Genomic DNA, 22,466 nt, shown 5'->3' on the forward strand with positions numbered 1-22,466 from the left:
GATTGGCACTGAGTGTGAAGCAGGGGGACCTGGGAGAAGGAGCGGCTCAGTGAGTAAAGACACTGACTGGCACTGAGTGTGAAGCAGGGGAACCTGGGAGAAGGAGCGGCTCAGTGAGTAAAGACACTAACTGGCACTGAGTGTGAAGCAGGGGAACCTGGGAGAAGGAGCGGCTCAGTGAGTAAAGATACTGACAGGCACTGAGTGTGAAGCAGGGGAACCTGGGAGAAGGAGCGGCTCAGTGAGTAAAGACACTGACTGGCAGTGAGAGTGAAGCAGGGGAGCCTGGGAGAAGGAGCGGCTCAGTGAGTAAAGATACTGACTGGCACTGAGTGTGAAGCAGGGGAACCTGGGAGAAGGAGCGGCTCAGTGAGGCACTGACTGGCACTGAGTGTGAAGCAGGGAACCTGGGAGAAGGAGCGGCTCAGTGAGTAAAGACACTGACTGGCACTGAGTGTGAAGCAGGGGAACCTGGGAGAAGAAGCAGCTAAGTGAGTAAAGACACTAACTGGCACTGAGTGTGAAGCAGGGGAGCCTGGGAGAAGGAGCGGCTCAGTGAGTAAAGACACTGACTGGCACTGAGTGTGAAGCAGGGGAACCTGGGAGAAGGAGCGGCTCAGTGAGTAAAGACACTAACTGGCACTGAGTGTGAAGCAGGGGAACCTGGGAGAAGGAGCGGCTCAGTGAGTAAAGACACTGCCTGGCACTGAGTGTGAAGCAGGGGAACCTGGGAAAGGGAGCGGCTCAGTGAGTAAAGACACTGCCTGGCACTGAGTGTGAAGCAGGGGAACCTGGGAAAGGGAGCGGCTCAGTGAGTAAAGACACTGACTGGCACTGAGTGTGAGGCAGGGGAACCTGGGAGAAGGAGCGGCTCAGTGAGTAACGACACTGACTGGCACTGAGTGTGAAGCAGGGGAACCTGGGAGAAGGAGCGGCTCAGTGAGTAAAGACACGGACTGGCACTGAGTGTGAAGCAGGGGAACCTGGGAGAAGGAGCGGCTCAGTGAGTAAAGACACTGACTGGCACTGAGTGTGAAGCAGGGGGACCTGGGAGAAGCAGCGGCTCAGTGAGTAAAGACACTGACTGGCACTGAGTGTGAAGCAGGGGAACCTGGGAGAAGGAGCGGCTCAGTGAGTAACGACACTGACTGGCACTGGGTTTGGAGCAGGGGAACCTGGGAGAAGGAGCGGCTCAGTGAGTAAAGACAATGACTGGCAGTGAGAGTGAAGCAGGGGACCTGGGAGAAGGAGCGGCTCAGTGAGTAAAGATACTGACTGGCACTGAGTGTGAAGCAGGGGAACCTGGGAGAAGGAGCGGCTCAGTGAGTAATAACACTGACTGGCACTGAGTGTGAAGCAGGGGAACCTGGGAGAAGGAGCGGCTCAGTGAGTAAAGACAATGACTGGCAGTGAGAGTGAAGCAGGGGACCTGGGAGAAGGAGCGGCTCAGTGAGTAAAGATACTGACTGGCACTGAGTGTGAAGCAGGGGAACCTGGGAGAAGGAGCGGCTCAGTGAGTAAAGACACTGACTGGCACTGATTGTGAAGCAGGGAACCTGGGAGAGGGAGCGGCTCAGTGAGTAAAGATACTGACTGGCACTGAGTGTGAAGCAGGGGAACCTGGGAGAAGGAGCGGCTCAGTGAGTAAAGATACTGACTGGCACTGAGTGTGAAGCAGGGGAACCTGGGAGAAGGAGCGGCTCAGTGAGGCACTGACTGGCACTGAGTGTGAAGCAGGGAACCTGGGAGAAGGAGCGGCTCAGTGAGTAAAGACACTGACTGGCACTGAGTGTGAAGCAGGGGAACCTGGGAGAAGGAGCGGCTCAGTGAGTAAAGACACTGACTGGCACTGAGTGTGAAGCAGGGGAACCTGGGAGAAGAAGCAGCTAAGTGAGTAAAGACACAGACTGGCACTGAGTGTGAAGCAGGGGAGCCTGGGAGAAGGAGCGGCTCAGTGAGTAAAGACACTGACTGGCACTGAGTGTGAAGCAGGGGAACCTGGGAGAAGGAGCGGCTCAGTGAGTAAAGACACTGCCTGGCACTGAGTGTGAAGCAGGGGAACCTGGGAGAAGGAGCGGCTCAGTGAGTAAAGACACTGCCTGGCACTGAGTGTGAAGCAGGGGAACCTGGGAAAGGGAGCGGCTCAGTGAGTAAAGACACTGACTGGCACTGAGTGTGAGGCAGGGGAACCTGGGAGAAGGAGCGGCTCAGTGAGTAACGACACTGACTGGCACTGAGTGTGAAGCAGGGGAACCTGGGAGAAGCAGCGGCTCAGTGAGTAAAGACACTGACTGGCACTGAGTGTGAGGCAGGGGAACCTGGGAGAGGGAGCGGCTCAGTGAGTAAAGACACTAACTGGCACTGAGTGTGAAGCAGGGGAACCTGGGAGAAGCAGCGGCTCAGTGAGTAAAGACACTGATTGGCACTGAGTGTGAAGCAGGGGGACCTGGGAGAAGGAGCGGCTCAGTGAGTAAAGACACGGACTGGCACTGAGTGTGAAGCAGGGGAACCTGGGAGAAGGAGCGGCTCAGTGAGTAAAGACACTGACTGGCACTGAGTGTGAAGCAGGGGGACCTGGGAGAAGGAGCGGCTCAGTGAGTACAGACACTGACTGGCACTGAGTGTGAGGCAGGGGAACCTGGGAGAGGGAGCGGCTCAGTGAGTAAAGACACTAACTGGCACTGAGTGTGAAGCAGGGGAACCTGGGAGAAGCAGCGGCTCAGTGAGTAAAGACACTGACTGGCACTGAGTGTGAAGCAAGGGAACCTGGGAGAGGGAGCGGCTCAGTGAGTAAAGACACTGACTGGCAGTGAGTGTGAAGCAGGGGAACCTGGGAGAGGGAGTGGCTCAGTGAGTAAAGACACTGACTGGCACTGAGTGTGAAGCAGGGGAGCCTGGGAGAAGGAGCGGCTCAGTGAGTAAAGATACTGACTGGCACTGAGTGTGAAGCAGGGGAACCTGGGAGAAGGAGCGGCTCAGTGAGTAATAACACTGACTGGCACTGAGTGTGAAGCAGGGAACCTGGGAGAAGGAGCGGCTCAGTGAGTAACGACACTGACTGGCACTGAGTGTGAAGCAGGGGAACCTGGGAGAAGGAGCGGCTCAGTGAGTAAAGACACTAACTGGCACTGAGTGTGAAGCAGGGGAACCTGGGAGAAGGAGCGGCTCAGTGAGTAAAGATACTGACAGGCACTGAGTGTGAAGCAGGGGAACCTGGGAGAAGGAGCGGCTCAGTGAGTAAAGACACTGACTGGCAGTGAGAGTGAAGCAGGGGAGCCTGGGAGAAGGAGCGGCTCAGTGAGTAAAGATACTGACTGGCACTGAGTGTGAAGCAGGGGAACCTGGGAGAAGGAGCGGCTCAGTGAGGCACTGACTGGCACTGAGTGTGAAGCAGGGAACCTGGGAGAAGGAGCGGCTCAGTGAGTAAAGACACTGACTGGCACTGAGTGTGAAGCAGGGGAACCTGGGAGAAGAAGCAGCTAAGTGAGTAAAGACACAGACTGGCACTGAGTGTGAAGCAGGGGAACCTGGGAGAAGGAGCGGCTCAGTGAGTAAAGACACTGACTGGCACTGAGTGTGAAGCAGGGGAGCCTGGGAGAAGGAGCGGCTCAGTGAGTACTGACACTGACTGGTACTGAGTGTGAAGCAGGGGAACCTGGGAGAAGGAGCGGCTCAGTGAGTAACGACACTGACTGGCACTGAGTGTGAAGCAGGGGAACCTGGGAGAAGGAGCGGCTCAGTGAGTAACGACACTGACTGGCACTGAGTGTGAAGCAGGGGAGCCTGGGAGAAGGAGCGGCTCAGTGAGTACTGACACTGACTGGTACTGAGTGTGAAGCAGGGGAACCTGGGAGAAGGAGCGGCTCAGTGAGTAACGACACTGACTGGCACTGAGTGTGAAGCAGGGGAACCTGGGAGAAGGAGCGGCTCAGTGAGTAAAGACACTAACTGGCACTGAGTGTGAAGCAGGGGAACCTGGGAGAGGGAGCGGCTCAGTGAGGCACTGACTGGCACTGAGTGTGAAGCAGGGAACCTGGGAGAAGGAGCGGCTCAGTGAGTAAAGACACTGACTGGCACTGAGTGTGAAGCAGGGGAACCTGGGAGAAGCAGCGGCTCAGTGAGTAAAGATACTGACTGGCACTGAGTGTGAAGCAGGGGAACCTGGGAGAAGGAGCGGCTCAGTGAGTAAAGACACTGACTGGCACTGAGTGTGAAGCAGGGGAACCTGGGAGAAGGAGCGGCTCAGTGAGTAAAGACACTGACTGGCACTGAGTGTGAAGCAGGGGAACCTGGGAGAAGAAGCAGCTAAGTGAGTAAAGACACAGACTGGCACTGAGTGTGAAGCAGGGGAACCTGGGAGAAGGAGCGGCTCAGTGAGTAAAGACACTGACTGGCACTGAGTGTGAGGCAGGGGAACCTGGGAGAAGGAGCGGCTCAGTGAGTAAAGCCACTGACTGGCACTGAGAGTTTGAAGCAGGGGAACCTGGTTCAATTCCTGGTGTCAGCTCCTTGTGACCTTGTTTATCATTAATACACTGTACCAATGTGAAAGCGTAGAAATAAAATCAATGAGTCAAGGGTTCAAAGTAACAACGTGAGTTTATCTGCACCAAGGTACGATTGAGAGAAAAGAATTCAGAAAATGAACTCAAGCCTCTGAAGAAATATTGCTTAGTATCACATTTTTATACATTTCAAAATGAGTAATACACCCCTAAGGGGGCTGGCTGCTTAGAGATAAATAACAATATGATGACTTATACAAAAATACATATTGATACATAAATATGCTTCACATTGCTATATTCTTATCCTATATATCACCATAATGTGGGCCGCCCTTAACCTGCTGACTTTAAGGTTTAGCCCTGTGTGTTACTGTATCTGTCAGATAACAGAACCTAAGGTCAGCAGAAATATCTAAGGCAGGAAAAACCTCTTACGAATGCATTTTCAATTCTTTCATGACTCGTAGGAATTACACAAGGGCTGTAGTTACATCTAGAAGCGATACTTTTCAGAATCACACATTCACAGATCATACACGAATAAACAAATGAGCATACATGCAAGCAAACACTCAAAATGGCGGTTAGGCCAAAATGGAGATGATGATAGCCACACACATTATCTCAATCTTCACACCAAGCATTTAATTGTTTTTTTATAGCCCTGTATTTTATCGTTTGGTCCTAATAAAATGTATTTGAATGAACACATTAATCATTCATTTGGGTGAGAGTGCTGCAAATTAGGGATCTTTCTCTCTCTAGCTGTTACACCGGCAAATCATGCCTGCTCCCCGGGAGAATTAAACGACTACCGATAACTTCGCCCCCGAACTCCTGCAAACACAATAATTACATTTCCACTCAAATACCCCCCCTAAAACTGACACACAGGAGATCTCACAGTTCTAGGGCCAAGGGAACATCTAATAGAAAAAAAACAGGGTCACTTTATTTTCCAGCATGTACCTTCCCTGGCTTACGGAGGTACCAGGGTCCTTATGGGTTCAGGGGTAACCGGAGGGCTTAACCCTTATTAGATAGCCTGGTTACCCCTAGTCACACGGATTTCCAAACTCCAATTCCTCTCCAGAGTCCTAGGAAAGTTGATAGAGCTCCAACTAAAAGTCAGGTTTCAGGAGACTTCAAAACACCAAACTCCCTTGATAAATGTGCTGGGCTTCTTGCTGACTTTTACGGACAGAGGATCTCCATCAATTCTCATCCAGTTGGACCTCTTGGCCGACTTCGACATGATTGAGCATAGCCTTCTATTACACAAGATGTTGCAGGGATATCTGAACAAGCTCCTTCATAAGCGGAATAACCCAAAGAGTATGCATGAATGGGCTCTCATCACCCGCAACACACATTACACGTGGAGGTCCTCAAGTCTCCATTCTGTCCCCTCTCCTCTTTCACATCAATATGAAGCCATTGGGTCCCATCATTGCACGTCATGGTTACGGATATCACCGATATGCAGATGATACCCAGCTGTATGTGACTATTACTCCAGCCACGGCATCTCACCTGCTATTGAAGCTTGAATTGCTGATTTAAGAACGTGAATATACAGTAAGACCAAGAGTTCAAACTAAACATGGACAAGACAGAGACTATTATCATAGAAGCCACATCCAAACTGATAAACGAAAGGACCGGAAAAATATTTAACAAGTTTAAGACCTCTTCAGAGCACCCTCCAGGACAGTGAATAGTAATCTAACAATGGAAAAAACAAGTGAAACAGACAGTCAAGTCCTGTCTCTGCCACCTCTGCTCCATCAGAGACTCAAGCCTCTCCTTAGGAAAGAAGGAGGCTTCCTGGTCACCTCCAGACTTGACTATGGCTTGCCAAACAACAGCCAGATCAACCATTTTCCGGCAATGTAGAATACCGCACCGAGACCGGTCAGAAACCCGTGGAGACCAAGGAAGCGTGAGAGGACTTTGCTGGCTACCAGATAACGGAGGGAGTTCAAAGTCCCCTCTACAAACCGTGAGGCCCCTACATGGCCTAGCACCACCAGACATCTGAGAAAGCATCGCTCCATATCAGCCACCCGGACTACTCCGATCAACCAACACCGCACAGCGCAAACTCTGCCGGTCTGAGGCAAAACACACGGCGCCAGGTGTGTATCAAAGGAGAATGCCCATACAGAACTTTCTGCTCCCAAATTGCACCACTTTTGCCTTGATACACAGGCCTCATTAACCTCATGTGGGGTCATAGTTACTGCAGCTCCACATATATCGGAAGACACCATCTATGAAGTAATCACAAAGGGACATATGTACTAAATGTCCTGGAACCTCTCTGTTTGTGTTCTCTGTTCTGCGGCAGCCATTGCTCCTCAGCCTAGTTTGCAACAATGTTGCTTCTCCTTGTGATTTAACACCAGTTGCCTTGGCAGCGCCCCTCTTTTCCCAGTAAGGTGGTTTGCCCATTCTCCCCTGCTAGGCTGTGTTAGTGGTATAGTCCAGCGCTTGTTCCTGCCTGGACAGGAACACATGCTCCCTTTTTCCATCAGCAGACACAGTGAGCAGATGCACCTTTCACTGTCCCCCCCAGAAAAGTATTCCTTTTCACCTTTTCCCCACAAATGTTACCTGCCTGTTATTGTATCCCCCCTGCACACCCCCTCCAATAAACGTTACAGAAAATAGAAGGGCTCTGTGTGCATTTAAAGGAGATGAGTTTAGCTACCTGATCCTACTCGCTTGCCACAGTGGGCTTGGGCCAGAATACTGAACCTTGCAAAAAGGTGTTTATGGAATAGCGCTGCTTAGAAAACATGGCTCTGTGTGTCTGGTTTAGAGACGTTTGCACATATCAGGGAATAATGGTTTTACTTTTATGGCGTACGTGTGCGTCGCGTGAGGCGCCCCTTCTGGTAGTGTCCTGAATGAGGACTGGTGCTTGCCTGTGCATGGAGGGTACACTGTCTGTGTTCGTGTTATTACCCGCCCTCCCTTCTCTCGCAGGACAATGAGGACCTGCGCAGTAAGGTGCAGCATCTGGAGGGCTCCCTGCAGCAGAAGGTGGAGCAGCTGGTGGACGCCAAGGGTCAGGTGGACACCGTGCAGTGGCGCAAGGAGGAGGAGATCCGCCAGCTGGACGAGAGGATCCAGGGACTGCAGCGGTCACTGGAAAATGAGAGGAAGAGGCCCCCAGATGTACAGGTGACAGAAAGCAGTATGGGCTGTGTGTATAGGTGACAGAAAGCAGTATGGGCTGTGTGTATAGGTGACAGAAAGCAGTATGGGCTGTGTGTATAGGTGACAGAAAGCAGTATGGGCTGTGTGTACAGGTGACAGAAAGCTGTATGTGCTATGTGTATAGGTGACAGAAAGCTGTATGTGCTATGTGTATAGGTGACAGAAAGCAGTATGGGCTGTGTGTATAGGTGACCAGAAACTGTCTGTGCTGTGTGTACAGGTGACAGGATGCTGTCTGTGACTGTGCTGTGTGTATAGGTGACCGGAAGCTGCCTGTGCTGTGGGTACAGGTGACAGGATGCTGTCTGTGCTGTGGGTACAGGTGACAGAATGCTGTCTGTGCTGTGGGTACAGGTGACAGGATGCTGTCTGTGCTGTGGGTACAGGTGACAGGATGCTGTCTGTGACTGTGCTGTGGGTACAGGTGACAGGATGCTGTCTGTGCTGTGGGTACAGGTGACAGGATGCTGTCTGTGACTGTGCTGTGTGTATAGGTGACCGGAAACTGTCTGTGCTGTGTGTACAGGTAACAGGAAGCTGCCTGTGTCTGTGCTGTGGGTACAGGTGACAGGATGCTGTCTGTGACTGTGCTGTGGGTACAGGTGACAGGATGCTGTCTGTGCTGTGGGTACAGGTGACAGGATGCTGTCTGTGACTGTGCTGTGTGTATAGGTGACCGGAAGCTGTCGGTGCTGTGTGTACAGGTAACAGGATGCTGTCTGTGACTGGGCTGTGTGTATAGGTGACCGGAAGCTGTCTATGTCTGACTGTAGGTACAGGTGACAGGACGCTGTCTGTGACTTGTTGTAGGTACAGGTGACAGGAAACTGTCTGTGACTGTGCTTTGTGTACAGGTGACAGGAAGCTGCCTGTGTCTGGCTGTAGGTACAGGTGACAGGACGCTGTCTGTGACTGTGCTTTGTGTACAGGTGACAGGAAGCTGCCTGTGTCTGGCTGTAGGTACAGGTGACAGGACGCTGTCTGTGACTGGCTGTGGGTATAGGCGACCGGAAGCTGTCGGTGCTGTGTGTACAGGTAACAGGATGCTGTGGGTACAGGTGACAGGAAGCTGCCTGTGTCTGGCTGTAGGTACAGGTGACAGGACGCTGTCTGTGACTGGCTGTGGGTACAGGTGACAGGAAGCTGCCTGTGTCTGGCTGTAGGTACAGGTAACCGGAAGCTGTCTGTCTGGCTGTATGTACAGGTAACAGGAAGCTGTCTGTCTGGCTGTAGGTACAGGTGACAGGAACCGGTCTGTGTCATGCTGTAGGTACAGGTGACAGGGCGCTGTCTGTGTCATGCTGTAGGTACAGGTGTGTCACGGTAGCTAGTGATAGGTTATAATATACACAAAATATCTGGGTTGAATTGAACACGACTTAGATATAATAAAGATAGTTTATTCCTTAGATAAGTGAACACACAAGATGGTACAAATAACAGACAAAAATACAGCACTTACTTAGGGGTTGGGTAATGAAGCAATCAGGTACAGGATTGGCAATTCATACAGCAATCAGGCATCAAGTAGTTGGTAAAATCGAAGACACTGGGCATAGGGCTGACACTGGTGTATATGTGATTTCAGTCCTATACCCTGGCATGGGATGCAAGACATTGGATGACAATTATCTACACTCAATCCCTCCTTGCCAGCTAACGTGGGAAGCATTGCTGGATCATGCCCCCAGTTAGTTGGCACATGCGCACCTCTGGCCCTTGGGGTCTCATTTCTTTAGCCCCACACTAAAGTCAGGGCGCCTACAAGTCTATCAGACTTGTATCTGGTCAGGAAATCCTTTGTCTGTAAGTGTGAATTGCAGCACTTACAGACCACTCAAGCCCTGCGTTTCTCCGCCCTAATGTATGCAGCCAGAGTGGTTGAGCCTTTCATCAGGGGGTCTGTTGTAGACAATGTGTCGCCCCCCTGAGCATTTACATTAAACAGAGCCAGTGACTTTCGCGGGCTTTTATCCCCGCTTGTAAACACAATACAATTCTTAATATATATATTAAAATAGTCCGTTCGGCTGGGCCGAGCGGGCCGTAACTTGCCAGACCCTCATGCCGGAGGGGACTCCCCATGGTGGCTAAATTTCAGCTCGCTGCAACCCACCGAACCGGAGATACACAAATACAGTTTAAAAGCACTTTTGGAACATGAGGCTTTTTTCTGCCATGCAAGTCAATGGCAGAAACGCAAACTTTGCAATTACCCTGACTCCGTTCTGTTGCCCCGAGAGGATTGGTATTTGCCATGCAATCCTGCCAGAACTAGGACTACATGGTGGCCGAATCTCAGCCCTCTATGTTGAACAGAACCGGAGTTATGGGTTCTAGGTTTCTGCTCATTCTGACTTAGCTGTTTTTACTCGCGGCTTTTACCTCCACCATTAGAGTCCATGGTGCGACCCTTATAACGAGCGTGACCCTTTACCGGGGTCATTAACTCTTGGACCCGGTTGGGGTCATGTGAGGGGGTTCCTAGGGTCTAGGGGCAAAAAGAATTCCTGGGTGCCCTAGAACCTAAGTTTCCCACGCCAATTGAATTTGAACTTAACCGGGGAGTGATCAAAGCTTTCTTCAAGACAATGTTTCCGCTCTTGCGGTCTGCGGTTTGGATGGCTGCCAACCCGTTCCTGGAGGTCGGCTTCGAGGAATCCCCATTGAAATGAATGGCTCCATTGACTTACATGGGGAACCGCCGCTCCTCCTCTCGGGCGCCACCTGCAGGTCTTCTACGATATCAGGCCCAAATCGCCGGAATCTCCATAGGGTTATATGGAGCCCCAATGGCGACCTATGGAGAAACTGCAAAATGGAGCCTGCAAAGGCGGGAAAAGGGACAAAGGGCCATTAACACAAAATTAACATTAACCCCTTCCCTCCCACCTGGATCCCAGTGTATGTGTTTGCTGCATACACTGCAAAGGTACAAACTCCATAATTGTACCAATATAAACAATAAAACAGTTTGCCATGAGGCAGGGGAATAAAAATACATTAATTCCCTCTACATGTGGGAATAGGATAACCAAGGGACGTACCTTTTGGTTGTGAAGCAGGGGAATATATGTATTGTATGTACATTTCGGGTTAACCCCTCACTTCCCAGACGGTGGAACGGGGTGCCAAATGGGAGTGACCCCTTTATTACTCGCTTGGCACCCCTCCCCCGTCACAAGGTGACAGGAAGCTGTCTGTGTCTGGCTGTAGGTACAAGTGACAGGACGCTATCTGTGACTAGCTGTGGGTACAGGTGACAGGACGCTGTCTGTGACTGGCTGTGGTTACAGGTGACAGGACGCTGTCTGTGTCTGGCTGTAGGTACAAGTGACAGGACGCTGTCTGTGTCTGGCTGTAGGTACAAGTGACAGGACACTGTCTGTGACTGGCTGTGGGTACAGGTGACAGGACGCTGTCTGTGACTGGCTGTAGGTACAGGTGACAGGAAACTCTGTGTCTTGCTGTGGGTACAAGTGACAGGAAACTGTCTGCGTCTTGCTGTGGATACAGGTGACAGGACGCTGTCTGACTGGCTGTGGTTACAGGTGACAGGACGCTGTCTGTGTCTGGCTGTAGGTACAGGTGACAGGAAACTGTCTGTGTCTTGCTGTGGTTACAGGTGACAGGACGCTGTCTGTGACTGTGCTGTGTGTACAGGTGACAGGACGCTGTCTGTGTCTGACTAGGTACAGGTGACAAGGCGCTGTCTGTGTCTGGCTGTAGGTACAGGTGACAAGGCGCTGTCTGTGTCTGGCTGTAGGTACAGGTGACAGGACGCTGTCTGTGTCTGGCTGTAGGTACAGGTGACAGGACGCTGTCTGTGTCTGGCTGTAGGTACAGGTGACAGGACGCTGTCTGTGTCTGGCTGTAGGTACAGATGACAGGACGCTGTCTGTGTCTGGCTGTAGGTACAGGTGACAGGAAACTCTGTGTCTTGCTGTGGGTACAGGTAACAGGACGCTGTCTGTGTCTTGCTGTGGGTACAGGTGACAGGACGCTGTCTGTGACTGGCTGTAGGTACAGGTGACAGGAAACTGTCTGCGTCTTGCTGTAGGTACAGGTGACAGGACGCTGTCTGTGTCTTGCTGTGGGTACAGGTGACAGGAAACTGTCTGTGTCTTGCTGTGGTTACAGGTGACAGGACGCTGTCTGTGACTGGCTGTAGGTACAGGTGACAGGACGCTGTCTGTGTCTTGCTGTGGGTACAAGTGACAGGACACTGTCTGTGACTGGCTGTGGGTACAGGTGACAGGAAACTGTCTGTGACTGGCTGTGGTTACAGGTGACAGGACGCTGTCTGTGACTGGCTGTGGGTACGGGTGACAGGAAACTGTCTGTGTCTGGCTGTAGGTACAAGTGACAGGACGCTGTCTGTGTCTGGCTGTAGGTACAGGTGACAGGAAACTGTCTGTGTCTTGCTGTAGGTACAGGTGACTGGACGCTGTCTGTGTCTGACTAGGTACAGGTGACAAGGCGCTGTCTGTGTCTGGCTGTAGGTACAGGTGACAGGACGCTGTCTGTGTCTGGCTGTAGGTACAGGTGACAGGACGCTGTCTGTGTCTGGCTGTAGGTACAGGTGACAGGACGCTGTCTGTGTCTGGCTGTAGGTACAGGTGACAGGACGCTGTCTGTGTCATGCTGTAGGTACAGGTGACAGGACGCTGTCTGTGTCTGGCTGTAGGTACAGGTGACAGGACGCTGTCTGTGTCTGGCTGTAGGTACAGGTGACAGGACGCTGTCTGTGTCTGGCTGTAGGTACAGGTGACAGGACGCTGTCTGTGACTGGCTGTAGGTACAGGTGACAGGAAACTCTGTGTCTTGCTGTGGGTACAGGTGACAGGACGCTGTCTGTGTCTGGCTGTAGGTACAGGTAACAGGACGCTGTCTGTGTCTTGCTGTGGGTACAGGTGACAGGACGCTGTCTGTGACTGGCTGTAGGTACAGGTGGCAGGGAGCAGTCTGTGTCATGCTGTAGGTACAAGTGACAGGACGCTGTCTGTGACTGGCTGTAGGTACAGGTGACAGGAAACTGTCTGCGTCTTGCTGTAGGTACAGGTGACAGGACGCTGTCTGTGTCTTGCTGTGGGTACAGGTGACAGGAAACTGTCTGCGTCTTGCTGTAGGTACAGGTGACAGGACGCTGTCTGTGACTGGCTGTAGGTACAGGTGACAGGACGCTGTCTGTGTCTTGCTGTGGGTACAGGTGACAGGAAACTGTCTGTGTCTTGCTGTAGGTACAGTTGACAGGATACTGTCTGTGTCTTGCTGTGGGTACAGGTGACAGGACACTGTCTGTGTCTTGCTGTGGGTACAGGTGACAGGAAACTGTCTGTGTCTTGCTGTAGGTACAGGTGACAGGAAACTGTCTGCGTCTTGCTGTAGGTACAGGTGACAGGACGCTGTCTGTGACTGGCTGTAGGTACAGGTGACAGGACGCTGTCTGTGTCTTGCTGTGGGTACAGGTGACAGGACGCTGTCTGTGTCTTGCTGTGGGTACAGGTGACAGGAAACTGTCTGCGTCTTGCTGTAGGTACAGGTGACAGGACGCTGTCTGTGACTGGCTGTAGGTACAGGTGACAGGACGCTGTCTGTGTCTTGCTGTGGGTACAGGTGACAGGAAACTGTCTGTGTCTTGCTGTAGGTACAAGTGACAGGACGCTGTCTGTGTCTTGCTGTGGGTACAGGTGACAGGAAACTGTCTGCGTCTTGCTGTGGGTACAGGTGACAGGACGCTGTCTGTGACTGGCTGTAGGTACAGGTGACAGGACGCTGTCTGTGTCTTGCTGTGGGTACAGGTGACAGGAAACTGTCTGTGTCTTGCTGTAGGTACAAGTGACAGGACGCTGTCTGTGTCTTGCTGTAGGTACAGGTGACAGGAAACTGTCTGTGTCTTGCTGTGGGTACAGGTGACAGGGTACTGTCTGTGTCTTGCTGTGGGTACAGGTGACAGGACGCTGTCTGTGACTGGCTGTAGGTACAGGTGACAGGACGCTGTCTGTGTCTTGCTGTGGGTACAGGTGACAGGATACTGTCTGTGTCTTGCTGTGGGTACAGGTGACAGGATACTGTCTGTGTCTTGCTGTGGGTACAGGTGACAGGACGCTGTCTGTGACTGGCTGTAGGTACAGGTGGCAGGATACTGTCTGTGTCTGGCTGTAGGTACAGTTGACAGGAAACTGTCTGTGTCTTGCTGTGGGTACAGGTGACAGGAAACTGTCTGTGACTGGCTGTAGGTACAGGTGGCAGGATACTGTCTGTGTCTTGCTGTGGGTACAGGTGACAGGGAGCAGTCTGTGTCTTGCTGTAGGTACAAGTGACAGGACGCTGTCTGTGTCTTGCTGTGGGTATAGGTGACAGGAAACTGTCTGTGTCTTGCTGTGGGTACAGGTGACAGGGTACTGTCTGTGTCTTGCTGTGGGTACAGGTGACAGGACGCTGTCTGTGACTGGCTGTAGGTACAGGTGACAGGACGCTGTCTGTGTCTTGCTGTGGGTACAGGTGACAGGAAACTGTCTGTGTCTTGCTGTAGGTACAAGTGACAGGACGCTGTCTGTGTCTTGCTGTGGGTACAGGTGGCAGGAAACTGTCTGTGTCTTGCTGTAGGTACAAGTGACAGGACGCTGTCTGTGTCTTGCTGTAGGTACAAGTGACAGGACGCTGTCTGTGTCTTGCTTTGGGTACAGGTGACAGGAAACTGTCTGTGTCTTGCTGTGGGTACAGGTGACAGGGTACTGTCTGTGTCTTGCTGTGGGTACAGGTGACAGGACGCTGTCTGTGACTGGCTGTAGGTACAGGTGACAGGGCGCTGTCTGTGTCTTGCTGTGGGTACAGGTGACAGGACGCTGTCTGTGACTGGCTGTAGGTACAGTTGACAGGAAACTGTCTGTGTCTTGCTGTGGGTACAGGTGACAGGAAACTGTCTGTGACTGGCTGTAGGTACAGGTGGCAGGATACTGTCTGTGTCTTGCTGTGGGTACAGGTGACAGGACGCTGTCTGTGTCTTGCTGTAGGTACAGGTGACAGGAAACTCTATGTCTTGCTGTGGGTACAGGTGACAGGAAACTGTCTGTGACTGGCTGTGGGTACAGGTGACAGGAAACTGTCTGTGACTGGCTGTGGGTACAGGTGACAGGACGCTGTCTGTGTCTGGCTGTAGGTACAGGTGACAGGACGCTGTCTGTGTCTGGCTGTGGGTACAGGTGACAGGAAACTGTCTGTGACTGGCTGTAGGTACAGGTAACAGGACGCTGTCGGTGACTGGCTGTAGGTACAGGTGACAGGAAACTCTGTCTTGCTGTGGGTACAGGTGACAGGAAACTGTCTGCGTCTTGCTGTGGGTACAGGTGACAGGACGCTGTCTGTGTCTGGCTGTAGGTACAGGTGACAGGACGCTGTCTGTGTCTGGCTGTAGGTACAGTTGACAGGAAACTGTCTGTGTCTTGCTGTGGGTACAGGTGACAGGATACTGTCTGTGTCTTGCTGTGGGTACAGGTGACAGGACGCTGTCTGTGACTGGCTGTAGGTACAGGTGACAGGAAACTCTATGTCTTGCTGTGGGTACAGGTGACAGGAAACTGTCTGCGTCTTGCTGTGGGTACAGGTGACAGGACGCTGTCTGACTGGCTGTGGGTACAGGTGACAGGAAACTGTCTGTGACTGGCTGTAGGTACAGGTGACAGGAAACTGTCTGTGTCATGCTGTAGGTACAGGTGACAGGACGCTGTCTGTGTCATGCTGTAGGTACAGGTGACAGGACGCTGTCTGTGTCATGCTGTAGGTACAGGTGACAGGACGCTGTCGGTGACTGGCTGTAGGTACAGGTGACAGGACGCTGTCTGTGTCTGGCTGTAGGTACAGGTGACAGGAAACTGTCTGCGTCTTGCTGTAGGTACAGGTGACAGGACGCTGTCTGTGTCTTGCTGTAGGTACAGGTGACAGGAAACTCTATGTCTTGCTGTGGGTACAGGTGACAGGAAACTGTCTGTGACTGGCTGTGGGTACAGGTGACAGGACGCTGTCTGTGTCTGGCTGTAGGTACAGGTGACAGGACGCTGTCGGTGACTGGCTGTAGGTACAGGTGACAGGACGCTGTCTGTGTCATGCTGTAGGTACAGGTGACAGGACGCTGTCTGTGACTGGCTGTAGGTACAGGTGACAGGATGCTGTCTGTGTCATGCTGTAGGTACAGGTGACAGGACGCTGTCTGTGTCTGGCTGTAGGTACAGGTGACAGGAAACTGTCTGCGTCTTGCTGTAGGTACAGGTGACAGGAAACTGTCTGTGTCTTGCTGTGGGTACAGGTGACAGGATGCTGTCTGTGACTGGCTGTAGGTACAGGTGACAGGATGCTGTCTGTGTCATGCTGTGGGTACAGGTGACAGGACGCTGTCTGTGTCTGGCTGTAGGTACAGGTGACAGGAAACTGTCTGCGTCTTGCTGTAGGTACAGGTGACAGGAAACTGTCTGTGTCTTGCTGTGGGTACAGGTAACAGGAAACTGTCTGTGACTGGCTATAGGTACAGGTGACAGGAAACTGTCTGCGTCTTGCTGTGGGTACAGGTGACAGGACGCTGTCTGTGACTGGCTGTAGGTACAGGTGACAGGAAACTGTCTGCGTCTTGCTGTAGGTACAGGTGACAGGATGCTGTCTGTGACTGGCTGTAGGTACAGGTGACAGGACGCTGTCTGTGTCTGGCTGTAGGTACAGGTGACAGGACGCTGTCTGTGTCATGCTGTAGGTACAGGTGACAGGACGCTGTCTGTGTCTGGCTGTAGGTACAGGTGACAGGACGCTGTCTGTGTCTGGCTGTAGGTACAGGTGACAGGACGCTGTCTGTGTCTGGCTGTAGGTACAGGTGACAGGACGCTGTCTGTGACTGGCTGTAGGTACAGGTGACAGGAAACTCTGTGTCTTGCTGTGGGTACAGGTGACAGGACGCTGTCTGTGTCTGGCTGTAGGTACAGGTAACAGGACGCTGTCTGTGTCTTGCTGTGGGTACAGGTGACAGGACGCTGTCTGTGACTGGCTGTAGGTACAGGTGGCAGGGAGCAGTCTGTGTCATGCTGTAGGTACAAGTGACAGGACGCTGTCTGTGACTGGCTGTAGGTACAGGTGACAGGAAACTGTCTGCGTCTTGCTGTAGGTACAGGTGACAGGACGCTGTCTGTGTCTTGCTGTGGGTACAGGTGACAGGAAACTGTCTGCGTCTTGCTGTAGGTACAGGTGACAGGACGCTGTCTGTGACTGGCTGTAGGTACAGGTGACAGGACGCTGTCTGTGTCTTGCTGTGGGTACAGGTGACAGGAAACTGTCTGTGTCTTGCTGTAGGTACAGTTGACAGGATACTGTCTGTGTCTTGCTGTGGGTACAGGTGACAGGACACTGTCTGTGTCTTGCTGTGGGTACAGGTGACAGGAAACTGTCTGTGTCTTGCTGTAGGTACAGGTGACAGGAAACTGTCTGCGTCTTGCTGTAGGTACAGGTGACAGGACGCTGTCTGTGACTGGCTGTAGGTACAGGTGACAGGACGCTGTCTGTGTCTTGCTGTGGGTACAGGTGACAGGACGCTGTCTGTGTCTTGCTGTGGGTACAGGTGACAGGAAACTGTCTGCGTCTTGCTGTAGGTACAGGTGACAGGACGCTGTCTGTGACTGGCTGTAGGTACAGGTGACAGGACGCTGTCTGTGTCTTGCTGTGGGTACAGGTGACAGGAAACTGTCTGTGTCTTGCTGTAGGTACAAGTGACAGGACGCTGTCTGTGTCTTGCTGTGGGTACAGGTGACAGGAAACTGTCTGCGTCTTGCTGTGGGTACAGGTGACAGGACGCTGTCTGTGACTGGCTGTAGGTACAGGTGACAGGACGCTGTCTGTGTCTTGCTGTGGGTACAGGTGACAGGAAACTGTCTGTGTCTTGCTGTAGGTACAAGTGACAGGACGCTGTCTGTGTCTTGCTGTAGGTACAGGTGACAGGAAACTGTCTGTGTCTTGCTGTGGGTACAGGTGACAGGGTACTGTCTGTGTCTTGCTGTGGGTACAGGTGACAGGACGCTGTCTGTGACTGGCTGTAGGTACAGGTGACAGGACGCTGTCTGTGTCTTGCTGTGGGTACAGGTGACAGGATACTGTCTGTGTCTTGCTGTGGGTACAGGTGACAGGATACTGTCTGTGTCTTGCTGTGGGTACAGGTGACAGGACGCTGTCTGTGACTGGCTGTAGGTACAGGTGGCAGGATACTGTCTGTGTCTGGCTGTAGGTACAGTTGACAGGAAACTGTCTGTGTCTTGCTGTGGGTACAGGTGACAGGAAACTGTCTGTGACTGGCTGTAGGTACAGGTGGCAGGATACTGTCTGTGTCTTGCTGTGGGTACAGGTGACAGGGAGCAGTCTGTGTCTTGCTGTAGGTACAAGTGACAGGACGCTGTCTGTGTCTTGCTGTGGGTATAGGTGACAGGAAACTGTCTGTGTCTTGCTGTGGGTACAGGTGACAGGGTACTGTCTGTGTCTTGCTGTGGGTACAGGTGACAGGACGCTGTCTGTGACTGGCTGTAGGTACAGGTGACAGGACGCTGTCTGTGTCTTGCTGTGGGTACAGGTGACAGGAAACTGTCTGTGTCTTGCTGTAGGTACAAGTGACAGGACGCTGTCTGTGTCTTGCTGTGGGTACAGGTGGCAGGAAACTGTCTGTGTCTTGCTGTAGGTACAAGTGACAGGACGCTGTCTGTGTCTTGCTGTAGGTACAAGTGACAGGACGCTGTCTGTGTCTTGCTTTGGGTACAGGTGACAGGAAACTGTCTGTGTCTTGCTGTGGGTACAGGTGACAGGGTACTGTCTGTGTCTTGCTGTGGGTACAGGTGACAGGACGCTGTCTGTGACTGGCTGTAGGTACAGGTGACAGGGCGCTGTCTGTGTCTTGCTGTGGGTACAGGTGACAGGACGCTGTCTGTGACTGGCTGTAGGTACAGTTGACAGGAAACTGTCTGTGTCTTGCTGTGGGTACAGGTGACAGGAAACTGTCTGTGACTGGCTGTAGGTACAGGTGGCAGGATACTGTCTGTGTCTTGCTGTGGGTACAGGTGACAGGACGCTGTCTGTGTCTTGCTGTAGGTACAGGTGACAGGAAACTCTATGTCTTGCTGTGGGTACAGGTGACAGGAAACTGTCTGTGACTGGCTGTGGGTACAGGTGACAGGAAACTGTCTGTGACTGGCTGTGGGTACAGGTGACAGGACGCTGTCTGTGTCTGGCTGTAGGTACAGGTGACAGGACGCTGTCTGTGTCTGGCTGTGGGTACAGGTGACAGGAAACTGTCTGTGACTGGCTGTAGGTACAGGTAACAGGACGCTGTCGGTGACTGGCTGTAGGTACAGGTGACAGGAAACTCTGTCTTGCTGTGGGTACAGGTGACAGGAAACTGTCTGCGTCTTGCTGTGGGTACAGGTGACAGGACGCTGTCTGTGTCTGGCTGTAGGTACAGGTGACAGGACGCTGTCTGTGTCTGGCTGTAGGTACAGTTGACAGGAAACTGTCTGTGTCTTGCTGTGGGTACAGGTGACAGGATACTGTCTGTGTCTTGCTGTGGGTACAGGTGACAGGACGCTGTCTGTGACTGGCTGTAGGTACAGGTGACAGGAAACTCTATGTCTTGCTGTGGGTACAGGTGACAGGAAACTGTCTGCGTCTTGCTGTGGGTACAGGTGACAGGACGCTGTCTGACTGGCTGTGGGTACAGGTGACAGGAAACTGTCTGTGACTGGCTGTAGGTACAGGTGACAGGAAACTGTCTGTGTCATGCTGTAGGTACAGGTGACAGGACGCTGTCTGTGTCATGCTGTAGGTACAGGTGACAGGACGCTGTCTGTGTCATGCTGTAGGTACAGGTGACAGGACGCTGTCGGTGACTGGCTGTAGGTACAGGTGACAGGACGCTGTCTGTGTCTGGCTGTAGGTACAGGTGACAGGAAACTGTCTGCGTCTTGCTGTAGGTACAGGTGACAGGACGCTGTCTGTGTCTTGCTGTAGGTACAGGTGACAGGAAACTCTATGTCTTGCTGTGGGTACAGGTGACAGGAAACTGTCTGTGACTGGCTGTGGGTACAGGTGACAGGACGCTGTCTGTGTCTGGCTGTAGGTACAGGTGACAGGACGCTGTCGGTGACTGGCTGTAGGTACAGGTGACAGGACGCTGTCTGTGTCATGCTGTAGGTACAGGTGACAGGACGCTGTCTGTGACTGGCTGTAGGTACAGGTGACAGGATGCTGTCTGTGTCATGCTGTAGGTACAGGTGACAGGACGCTGTCTGTGTCTGGCTGTAGGTACAGGTGACAGGAAACTGTCTGCGTCTTGCTGTAGGTACAGGTGACAGGAAACTGTCTGTGTCTTGCTGTGGGTACAGGTGACAGGATGCTGTCTGTGACTGGCTGTAGGTACAGGTGACAGGATGCTGTCTGTGTCATGCTGTGGGTACAGGTGACAGGACGCTGTCTGTGTCTGGCTGTAGGTACAGGTGACAGGAAACTGTCTGCGTCTTGCTGTAGGTACAGGTGACAGGAAACTGTCTGTGTCTTGCTGTGGGTACAGGTAACAGGAAACTGTCTGTGACTGGCTATAGGTACAGGTGACAGGAAACTGTCTGCGTCTTGCTGTGGGTACAGGTGACAGGACGCTGTCTGTGACTGGCTGTAGGTACAGGTGACAGGAAACTGTCTGCGTCTTGCTGTAGGTACAGGTGACAGGATGCTGTCTGTGACTGGCTGTAGGTACAGGTGACAGGACGCTGTCTGTGTCTTGCGGTGGGTACAGGTGACAGGGAGCAGTCTGTGTCATGCTGTAGGTACAGGTGACAGGACGCTGTCTGTGACTGGCTGTAGGTACAGGTGACAGGAAACTGTCAGCGTCTTGCTGTGGGTACAGGTGACAGAGCAGTTTGTAGCGCAGCTTGCAGCCATGTACATAAAAAACATCACATAGTACAGCAATGTTTAAAATTGAAAATAGTGATAGTGTAAGGCTCACATAGAGTATGGCTACTCACATATAAGCGGCCAAACTGAGAGGTCATCCAACTTATGGGGTGGATGTTCCCTGTGATAGATGCAGCAACTGCCCGCAGACAATCTCCAAGAAAAGAAAGAGACCATATAGTGTAGACTGAAAAATATCGTCTGTGTCTTGCTGTGGGTATAGGTGACAGGGAGCAGTCTGCGTCTTGCTGCGGGTATAGGTGACAGGGAGCATTCTGTGTCTTGCTGCGGGTATAGGTGACAGAGAGCAGTCTGCGTCTTTCTGCGGGTATAGGTGACAGAGAGCAGTCTGTGTCTTGCTGTGGGTATAGGTGACAGGGAGCAGTCTGTGTCTTGCTGCGGTTATAGGTGACAGGGAGCAGTCTGTGTCTTGCTGTGGGTATAGGTGACAGGGAGCAGTCTGTGTCTTGCTGTGGGTATAGGTGACAGGGAGCATTCTGTGTCTTGCTGTGGGTATAGGTGACAGAGAGCAGTCTGTGTCTTGCTGTGGGTATAGGTGACAGAGAGCAGTCTGTGTCTTGCTGTGGGTATAGGTGACAGGGAGCAGTCTGTGTCTTGCTGTGGGTATAGGTGACAGGGAGCAGTCTGTGTCTTGCTGTGGGTATAGGTGACAGGGAGCAGTCTGTGTCTTGCTGTGGGTATAGGTGACAGGGAGCAGTCTGTGTCTTGCTGCGGGTATAGGTGACAGAGAGCAGTCTGTGTCTTGCTGCGGGTATAGGTGACAGGGAGCAGTCTGTGTCTTGCTGCGGGTATAGGTGACAGGGAGCATTCTGCGTCTTGCTGTGGGTATAGGTGACAGGGAGCAGTCTGTGTCTTGCTGCGGGTATAGGTGACAGGGAGCATTCTGTGTCTTGCTGCGGGTATAGGTGACAGGGAGCAGTCTGCGTCTTGCTGTGGGTATAGGTGACAGGGAGCATTCTGTGTCTTGCTGTGGGTATAGGTGACAGGGAGCAGTCTGTGTCTTGCTGCGGGTATAGGTGACAGGGAGCATTCTGTGTCTTGCTGTGGGTATAGGTGACAGGGAGGATTCTGTGTCTTGCTGCGGGTATAGGTGACAGGGAGCATGCTGTGTCTTGCTGTGGGTATAGGTGACAGGGAGCATTCTGTGTCTTGCTGTGGGTATAGGTGACAGGGAGGATTCTGTGTCTTGCTGTGGGTATAGGTGACAGGGAGCATTCTGTGTCTTGCTGTGGGTATAGGTGACAGGGAGGATTCTGTGTCTTGCTGTGGGTATAGGTGACAGGGAGGATTCTGTGTCTTGCTGTGGGTATAGGTGACAGGGAGGATTCTGCGTCTTGCTGTGGGTATAGGTGACAGGGAGCATTCTGTGTCTTGCTGTGGGTATAGGTGACAGGGAGGATTCTGTGTCTTGCTGTGGGTATAGGTGACAGGGAGGATTCTGTGTCTTGCTGTGGGTATAGGTGACAGGGAGGATTCTGTGTCTTGCTGTGGGTATAGGTGACAGGGAGCAGTCTGCGTCTTGCTGTGGGTATAGGTGACAGGGAGGATTCTGCGTCTTGCTGTGGGTATAGGTGACAGGGAGCATTCTGTGTCTTGCTGTGGGTATAGGTGACAGGGAGGATTCTGTGTCTTGCTGTGGGTATAGGTGACAGATAAGTGGCTTATCACCGCTGCCTCTGTGATTTTTTTTATGACCAATTTTTTTTGAGCGATTCAGCCTTTTATCACCCACTTATCACCGCTTAC

At 52.4% G+C, this 22,466-nt stretch overlaps 1 protein-coding gene across 3 annotated transcripts in view; it reads left to right on the forward strand.

The window, feature by feature from the left end:
* Window positions 1-22,466, forward strand: part of LOC142474895 (kinesin-like protein KIFC3) — a 203,022-nt gene that overhangs the window by 121,116 nt on the left and 59,440 nt on the right. For all 3 annotated transcript variants that reach the window (XM_075581039.1, XM_075581037.1, XM_075581038.1), the window contains one exon: window positions 7,500-7,697. In XM_075581039.1, the coding sequence (XP_075437154.1) occupies window positions 7,500-7,697 (198 nt within the window). The remainder of the gene's footprint in view (window positions 1-7,499; window positions 7,698-22,466) is intronic.

Source organism: Ascaphus truei, chromosome 2, assembly GCF_040206685.1.
Source record: "Ascaphus truei isolate aAscTru1 chromosome 2, aAscTru1.hap1, whole genome shotgun sequence".
Classification (NCBI taxonomy): domain Eukaryota; kingdom Metazoa; phylum Chordata; class Amphibia; order Anura; family Ascaphidae; genus Ascaphus; species Ascaphus truei.